Source organism: Ruditapes philippinarum, unplaced genomic scaffold, assembly GCF_026571515.1.
Source record: "Ruditapes philippinarum isolate M1 unplaced genomic scaffold, ASM2657151v2 ctg2494_1_1_1_1, whole genome shotgun sequence".
Lineage (NCBI taxonomy): Eukaryota > Metazoa > Mollusca > Bivalvia > Venerida > Veneridae > Ruditapes > Ruditapes philippinarum.
Window position 1 is genome coordinate 130973 of NW_026863666.1, and position 9628 is coordinate 140600.

The 9628-nt window shown below is 33.3% G+C and overlaps 1 protein-coding gene across 2 annotated transcripts in view; it reads left to right on the forward strand.

Annotated features, from left to right (window-relative positions):
• LOC132722912 (heparan sulfate glucosamine 3-O-sulfotransferase 5-like) overlaps positions 1–8972 on the forward strand; it is a 128792-nt gene extending 119820 nt beyond the window's left edge. For both annotated transcript variants that reach the window (XM_060707529.1, XM_060707528.1), the window contains one exon: positions 4517–8972. In XM_060707529.1, the coding sequence (XP_060563512.1) occupies positions 4527–5639 (1113 nt within the window). In that variant the 5' untranslated portion in view covers positions 4517–4526 and the 3' untranslated portion in view covers positions 5640–8972. The remainder of the gene's footprint in view (positions 1–4516) is intronic.
• The last annotated feature ends 656 nt before the right edge of the window (positions 8973–9628 follow it).

The following is a 9628-nucleotide window of genomic DNA, read 5'->3' on the forward strand; positions in this document are numbered from 1 at the left end:
TAACTTAAGATTCCTTTGACCTACAGTCGTCATATTTGGCATGGAGGTTAGTCATGATTAGTAGATGACCCCTATTGATTTTGAGGTCACTAGGTCAAAGGTCAAGGTCACAGGGGCCTTGACTTCAAAAAGTTTGTCCACCCATTAACTTAAGATTCCTTTGACCCACAGTCTTCATATTTGGCATGGATGTTGATCATGACTATAAGGTGACCCCTATTGATTTTATGGTCACTGGGTCAAAGGTCAAGGTCACAGGGACCTTGACAAAAAAAGCTTTTCTTCTCAATTGCTAAAGAATGTCCTGTCCGCAGTGTATTGATTTTGACATTTTCACATTTGAAGCATGTAGAATACATAACTTAGCAATGCACTGGCTTAGTAACCTCAGATTTGGCAGGGAGGTTGTCCTTGAGCTCTAAATGGCCACTGTTGATTCTGACAAAGTGGTATGCGGGGGTATTCACGCCATGATAGTGGCAGTTCTAGTTAAACCTGCATGTTCCAGATGAGCTAAAATATTTCAAGAAAACCAACCTTCAGAAAAATGTATTCAAATTTTCAGAAAAGTAAAAATATTCACAACTCAAGAAATAATTTACATGTTATATGCAATTACAGACTGATTTTGTAGTATTTATCACCTTTTTTTCTACTATGTGACTAACACAGTAAGGGTGATATCTTTGTTTGCATAGTCTGACTTTCATAGATGCATTGTGTGTTCACTTGGTAATATTTTACTTTTTAATACATTTAAAATTTTGTATAAGAATTAGCATGAATCTGGAGGCATGCTGCTTTAAACTTCTGTTTCCTCCTTAAATTCTATTTTATTTAGAAATTGAATTATAAAACTTTTTTTTAGCTCACTAAACATTGTCCTTTTTGAGAATTTTAACCTTGTATAAAATCCATGTATTCTTTTTAAGTCAATGTGACATGTTAAGAAACAGTGAATAAGAAGAAAAAGTCTGAGCATTAAAATTCACCACTTTCAAAGATTCAATTATTCAGTTATTTAACATTTAAATTTTTTGCACACTGATAGATTGAGATAAAATTAAAGTAAAAAAGATATGAAATATTTTATCTGAATTTTCTGTGATTCACACAATTTGTCATGCTCATGATATGATATAATAGCCAATAAAATGCCCACAAAATTTCATAATTGCTAAAAAAATCACAGCTATAAGTTGTTATTTTCACCTTTAATTGACTGATTTTACATATAGATTATTACAAGAAAGATTAACAAAATACTGTATGCATTAGGTTATCGCATCATCATCAAGTTTATCACATGGAAATCTACCGTTTTTCTTCTGTTATTTTTTGTCTAGTTGAGTAGTGAAATTTAAATGCAATATTTTATTGGTAAAGATATAAGATAATATTAATTTTTATTTTTTTTTATTGTGAATTTTCAAAATTTCAGCATAAATGTAGAGGCATATGTTGATAATGCCTCAGCATACATGTGAACTCTCCCACTTTTGGCGGGAGACTCCCACTTTCTGCAGCCATATTTTCAAAGACTTGTCTTAAAATAAGGGGTATTTTCACAAATTTAGGCAATCTCCCTATTTTTTATGTCAGAACTTCCTTCTTTATTTATTGCAACTTCTAAAATCTCCCTCTTTTTGAGGAAAAATCTCCCATTTGATCATCAAAAAAAGTTCACATGTATGCCTCAGTTTTGCAAAGACCAACTAAAACAATTGTATCCTTCAAAATTATCTACTTAATAAATTTCTGATAATGATACTTTAAAACTTAAAATATGTTACCACATGTTTTGTTTTTATTGTGCCTGTAATGAATTTGTGTGCATCATTACTCTAAATTAATTCTGGTGTGGTAATCTTCAAAAAACAGGTATCTCAGACAGCTTGATTGCCAGCACTTGTTGACATTGTGGCTTTGTCTAAACACTAGACATAACACACACTTACCTACTTTTTGTTGTCAAAAACACAAATTGTGGATATTGTTGCTGTGTCATAACGATATATATATAGTACAAAATTGAGAACATTTTTGCTAGACAGAAAATCTCAATATGGAGGCATTTTTGCTTTATCCGAACTTTAAACAGATTACACTTACTGAGGCATTGAGATGCTTTGTCCATACTCTTGACAGACCATTTCCTTATTAAGACATTTTCTTCTTTGTCCAAACTGTAGGAAGAAAATCCCCTTATGGAGGCATTGTTGCTTTGGCCAAACTTTAGACAGAACTCACTTATGGAGGCATTTTTGCTATGTCCAAACTTAAGACAGAACATCCTCTTATGGGGGCATTGTTGCTTTGGCCAAACTTTAGACTGAAAACACTTATGGAGGCATTTTTGCTATGTCCAAACTTAAGACAGAACAATTCCTCTTATGGAGGCATTGTTGCTTTGGCCAAACTTTAGACAGAACACACTTATGGAGGCATTTTTGCTTTGTCCAAACTTTAGACAGAACATCCTCTTATGGAGGCATTGTTGCTTTGGCCAAACTTTTGACAGAACACACTTATGGAGGCATTTTTGCTTTGTCCAAACTTTAGACAGAACATCCCCTTATGGAGGCATTGTTGCTTTGGCCAAACTTTAGACAGAGCACACTTATGGAGGCATTTTTGCTTTGTCCAAACTTTAGACAGAACATCCCCTTATGGAGGCCAAACTTTAGACAGAACACACTTATGGAGGCGTTTTTGCTTTGGCCAAACTTTAGCCAGAACATCCTCTTATGGGGGCATTGTTGCTTTGGCCAAAGTTTTGACAGAACACTCTTATAGAGGCGTTTTTGCATTGGCCAAACTTTAGACAGAACATCCTCTTATGAAGGCATTGTTGCTTTGTCCAAACTTTAAACAGAACGCAATTTTATGGAGGCATTTTTGTGTCGCCTCTAAGGAGTAGTGGCGACATATAGGGATCACTTCTCCGTCGTCCGTCTGTCCGTCTGTCTGTCTGTCCGTCCGTCCGTCCGTCCGTCACAAAACTTGTCCGGACTACCCCTCATAAACTACTGGTGCAATTTCATCCAAACTTTACAGGAATGATCAGTATCAAGTATAGTTGTGCATATTGTCAGCATTTTCCGGTTCAATGATTTTTGTCAGAGTTATGGCCCTTTAATAATTTTTAATTTTAAAGTTTGTCCGGACTACTTCTCTTATACCACTAATGCAATTTCAATGAAACTTTACAGGATTGATCTGTAGCTCAAGACCTTGCGCATATTGCAAGGGTTTTCCGGTTGAATGATTTTTGGCCGAGTTATGGCCCTTTGATAAAAAGGTGTTTTTTTCTGTGTGTTGCCAGATACACAATAGCTTGTCCGGACTACTCCTCATAAACTACTGGTGCAATTTCATCCAAACTTTACAGGAATGATCAGTACCAAGTCTAGTCGTGCATATTGTCAGCATTTTCCGGTTCAATGATTTTTGTCAGAGTGATGGCCCTTTAATAATTTTTATTTTTAAAGTTTGTCCGGACTAGTTCTCTTATACCACTTATGCAATTTCAATGAAACTTTACAGGATTGATCTGTAGCTCAAGTCCTTCCGAATATTGCAGGGGTTTTCCGGTTGAATGATTTTTGGCTGAGTTATGGCCCTTTGATAAAAAGGTGTTTTTTTCTGTGTGTTGCCAGATACGCAAAAGCTTGTCCGGACTACTCCTCATAAGCTACTGGTGCAATTTTATCCAAACTTTACATGATTGATCAGTACCAAGTCTAGTTGTGCACTGTCCATCTGTCTGTCCGTCTGTCTGTCCGTCTGTCACAAAATTTGTCCCAACATGAAATTGGCCATCATGAGGCGACACATGTGATTACTGATCGCTCTTGTTACTTTATCCAAACACTAGACAAACCACCCATTTACTGGCAGTTTGATGCTTTATCCAAAATTTGGATATGGCTAAAAATATTGCCATAGTTGGTGTGTCTAAAATGTAAACATTGGACATTGTTGTGTTGTGAAAAATATAGACAGAACACAAACTTAATGACTGTAACTTTGACCATAGTTTGGACAGAACTCAGACTTGTGGACATTGTTGCTTTGTCGAAACCTTAGACATTTAACAGAACACCTACTCGAAGACGTTTTTATTTTTTATATTTCTACAAAATTTAGACAGAACATGCATTTCTGGAAACACTGAACATTACACTTATGGATATTGTTGCTTTGTTCAATATCTAGACATAACACCTACTTTCAGACATTGATTGTCCTATATCAAGACATTAAACAAACTTGTGATAATTGTTTCTTTGTCCATTGATTCTTTGTGCAAACCTAGCACCCCCTAGATTTAATGATGGCAGTTGTCTACAGGGCCTTCTTTAACTTGTTCAGTCATTTGGTATGTAAAGCATTGATGAAGATATATAAATAACAATACATAGTGAATTATATCTCAATATTCTTAAATGTGATACAAAAATGATATTGTTGCTGATAAATATAAAATTATTTAGTTTATTTTTGTATTTTTCAGGAGTTAAGGAATGTGCATCTTGAAATCAGGCAAAATGACAGGCAACCTTGACTCACATAACACATCAACAAATTGGCTTCCAGACACATCAATTAAGTATGCCAGTATGTCAAAGGTCACAGACTGGTGGCAAGGATACCTTAAGTATCAGGTTCCAAAGAGTGTCCGCCGAAAAATGCTCATCTTCTTGTTTATTGTTGCCATTTGCTGTATAACGCTTATATACTCGTGTTTTAATTGTTATGTCATATGTTCAGGAACATGTAATGTGCTAAGCATAAAGCCGGACTTAATGACTCAAAATGCACAAAATATCACCCGTCTTTCTTCCAGTCATCTCAAAACTAGTCAACGTCTTCCATCATGTATCATTATCGGGGTTCGTAAAGCAGGTACAAGAGCTCTCCTCCAATATCTCGACTTGCATCCTAGTATTGTTGCTAGCGCAAAAGAACAACACTTTTTCAACACAGACAGGTATAAGCTTGGCTTAGAGTACTATCGTAAAGAGATGCCACCTAGTTTGGAGGACCAGATTACCCTTGAGAAAACTCCGGCATATTTCTCTGATTTGATGACTCCAGAACGTATCTACAGAATGAATAGCTCAATAAAACTGTTAATAATAGTGCGGGAGCCAGTTACTCGCCTCATTTCTGATTACACACAACTTAAATTTGTTAAAGGACAAAGAAACAAAGAAATTGAAGAATTTGAAGATCTAGTACTTGATGAAAATGGAGAAGTTAATACAGGGTATAGACCTGTTCAAAGATCTATGTATTACCACTACTTTGTGAACTGGTTGGAGTTTTTTCGTCTGGATCAAATTCATATAACTAATGGAGATGCTTTGATAACTAATCCTTACCCAGAGCTGTACAATATAGAAACTTTCCTAGGAATTCCTCACAAGTTTTCACAACAAATGTTTTATTTTAATGCATCAAAAGGATTTTTTTGTATGAGTAAGGAATCGTTAGAAACACCATGTTTGAGTGATACTAAAGGACGGCCACACCCAAAAGTAGATCCAGAAGTTCTGGAAAAATTGTATGACTTCTTCAGACCAAGAAATAAATTATTCTTTATCCAAGCAAAACAGACATTTGATTGGCCGTAGGTAAAATGGACATGGACTTCATGAAATTGTTAACACATTGGATTTTGCTTGATATTACATAGATATTATTTATAAAAGAAAAATTATTTGCATCAATAATTTATTTAGATTGTGTCTGATATTGTATGTCCAGTTTTGACACAATCTTTTTCAAGTACAACCCTGGTCATAAATGTTGGATTTTAGTATGGCCACATTTCTAAATATAGATCAGACAATAGTATAGAGAGGTAAACTGAAGAATATCTAAGGAATACAAAATACTGATTTTGCCAAACACATAGACAATTCACTAGTGGATGTTCAGTCTGCAGTTTAAACAATTTTAAAATATGGGATGTGACTCTTGCAATATATGGTGTTCTTTTTTATGTCTCTTTGGCATATTGTAAGATGTTGTGTCAGTTAAATGAGAAGTGAGGCTGCTGGATTTGAATCCCTTGCCCCTCATGCCTGTAGGTTTGAATCCTGTCAGGAACTTTGGATTATTTTAAGTGAGGAATGTATCTAGCTGGTTGGTGGTTTTTCTCAGGTGCCCACTAGCGACTTAAATAATCCATAATTCAAGTTGGGCATCTGATGTCTTCCACCACTTAGCTAAAATGTCACACTGTGACCTTTATAGTGTCAGTGCCAGTTAAAACCAAACCAAAGATAATTTATTTAAATGCAAAATAATTATTTATTGTAAAGTTTATAAATGTTTCCTTATGGACCGCACTATTACAATCTTTGTTAAAGATTTATCTTTTTAGCTCACCTGAGCTGGGTGAACTTTTAGGATCATTGATTGTCAGTCATCTGTCCTGATGTAGTTCATTAACACACTAGTGGTCAATTTTTTTTTGCCTCCATTGTCAACAAACTTGGTAAGGATGTTTATTCTCAGACAAGTTCAAACGAGGGTCATCTCGAATGAAAAACTAGGTCAAGCAAGCCAAATATAGACATATCTTGTTTACATTTTAAAGGCAATTTTTTCAGTCCAAATATCCTGGGAATTTGTTAGAAAGTTGTTTTTATGAATTCTTGCTGAAGTTTGAATGGGTCAAAAACCAAATCACACACAAAAAATATGGAAAATTCTTGGCTACTATTTTGGCCCAAATGTGCTTGAAATTTATCAGAAAGGCTGAATTATAGCTTCAAATATGGGTCATGTGGGATCAAAAACTAGGTCACAGTCCAAGTATTGAAAAACCATGTTAACACTTCAGAGGCTACTGTTTCAGTCTACATATCAAAGGTTCCTTGTATTGAATTCTAGCGCAAGTTTGAATATGGATCATCTGGCATGAGAGACTAGATCACATAGCCCAAATATGGAAAAACCTTGTTAACATTCGTGAGGTAATATTTTCAGCCTAACTTATAATTCCTGAAATGGGTATGAAAGATTGTTTTGAAGATTTCTAGCTTTAAATATTGGTTGTCTGGGGTCAAAAAAGGTCACACAGCCCCAATATGGAAAGAAACCTTACTAACACCCTGCTTTTTCAGCCAAACATATCAAAATTCAATTTATTAATGTCAGTATAGGGGTGTCCATGACAGAGTGGTTTATGGAATATCTAATTTTTTTACTCGAGTGTCTGTGCCTGAAATAAGACAGAAATGGTCACCTGAGGTCTTCCTCCACCAGTTAAGCAGGAAAAAGATATAAAAAATTTCCATACAACCATTAGTGTGTTGGTGCACTTATAATCACTCTATATCACTTCATTAACATTTAATATAGTAATTGCGTACACAAAAGATTGTGACAAAAAAATAAAAATGACAAAGTTTTTATGAAGTAAAAATCATGATTTATGTAAGATTACTGTGATGACAGCACAGTAAAGCAAAAACTAATTGTCATGCCTTTTGGTGCAACACTTAAATACATTAAATTCTTATATACAGTAACAGAAATATTTTGTGGCTTTTGAAGACAAAGTTACATGTATTTATATTTTGCTCTTGTACATAACAATTATAGGAAGGTATTTTTACTAATACTTGTGTTAATTTTCCATTTGGAAAGATTTGTAGATAGTAGTTTACTTATGAACTCTGTGAGTTTGATTATGATGTTAATTGTCTATAATATAGATGATGTATTGATATATTTATCCCCCACACCTTTACAGTGGGAAGGATTTTTTGTTTGTTTATTTTTTGCTATGTCATGTCAGTAGGTAGATTATTAATTTTCATTTCTTCTGAAAAAATACTTCTTAGTGCAATTTCATTTAAATATTGAAGACAGGGCCAATCTTCCCAGTATGATTGTTTGTTGTCAGTGGAAGATACTTAGCAACCGCTAGTCACAGTAGAGAGTCTGTAATTCGTTATAAAGAAATTCTTTTAAGCTCAAACTCAGATCTTCGGTATTTGATTGGTCAGAAACTGTCGCAGAATTAAAATCCAAAGATATGAGACAGAGCTAAAAAGTTTTATAACCACGAGACCAGGTGCAATACTGTCTGTAGCCCAATATTTGAATTTTGCTATGGATATCCCTTATACATGGTCAGTTTCAGATTCAAATCTGACATTAGTTCAGTAAAAGTAAACTCTAAGCATCAAAGGTTATTATAGATGAATATCTTTTTATGGATGTCTTGTTTTTTTCACACAACTTTTGTTGGTTGACATGTTCCTTTTACTAATGAAGTTGTATAATAATGCTGTTATGTTGTAATATACGGGTAATGTTAGTGTTTTAGATCAAAGACATCTCTCTTACAAAGTGTATAAAGCTATATATCTGTTGTCTATAGTTTACAAAGTTTTATTTTTTTTATAAATTCCAAAATATGACAGATATTATTATTGAAGATCTTGTTTTGGAAGCTTTTAATCTTTTTATGTACAATATTTATGTGTGTTAAATAACAGAAACATTGTATGATATAACTCTTGTGAGAATCTTCCATACAACATAATTTTCCCGTTTTAAATTTTTTACATAATATTTCATCAGATATAGCTTTATTCACTAATAGGAGCCTAATACCAATATATTTATTATATTATACATGTTTATTTTTTCTTACTGAAGGGACTCAGCTGAGGTTTTTTGACATAATAAGACTGGAAATATTTTTTCTAAATTTGTATACCAATTATTGAGGGATCTGGACCAATAAGTAGAGTAAAAATTTTTGTGGTCATTCCCTCACCCTATATTTCTGGATAAATCATGTTTATTCCACAAAATAACCCAAAAATGAAGTGTTGCAATACAGTTAAGATTCTCACAAAAATCGATTTTCAGTTTAATTCTACATATATTTTTTATTATTTTTTGCAGGGTTTTTAATTTTAAGTGCTTCACTAAGTCTTGATATATGTGTCTTTGGACCTCAGTGGAGTTCCTTAAACTCATGATGATGATCAACTAAAAGGACCCTTGTGAATTTTATATACAAAACATTGACATTATATCAATTAATATTAATTAATATTGTAGTATTTTACAAGTAGAAAATTAATGCATTTTAATGTCTGTTATTGAGAAATTTGTACACTCAACTTACATAAAGTTTTCCTGAAAATGTGATGCTCTTAAATTCGATATTTATTGTAAAATTATTTTGCTTCTTCTAACAGCAAACCTAAGATTCAGGTTTTTCTTTTGCAATTTTAGCAGAAGAAATTATAAATCTACACTTAACTTTTATATCTCAAATAGATTGGAGAGCAATTTTTTCTCAATTTAGCAAAGATAAACTTAGAGACAAAATTGTTTAGTACTTGAAATCCATGTGTTTAATACTGTATTGATAATTATGATAAGATATTATGTTAATTTGTATAGAGGCTTAGATTATATTATGTTTTTATCCTGTCTTTGTAAAAATTGATTGTGAACATTTTAAGTGATAATTTTATACTAGTTTTATAGTATTAAATTGTCATGGTTATTTGTACAATGATAATTTGTTTTTTTTAATGTGATAATATTGAAGGGTTGTTGTTGTACAGTTGTACCTGGTGATGCC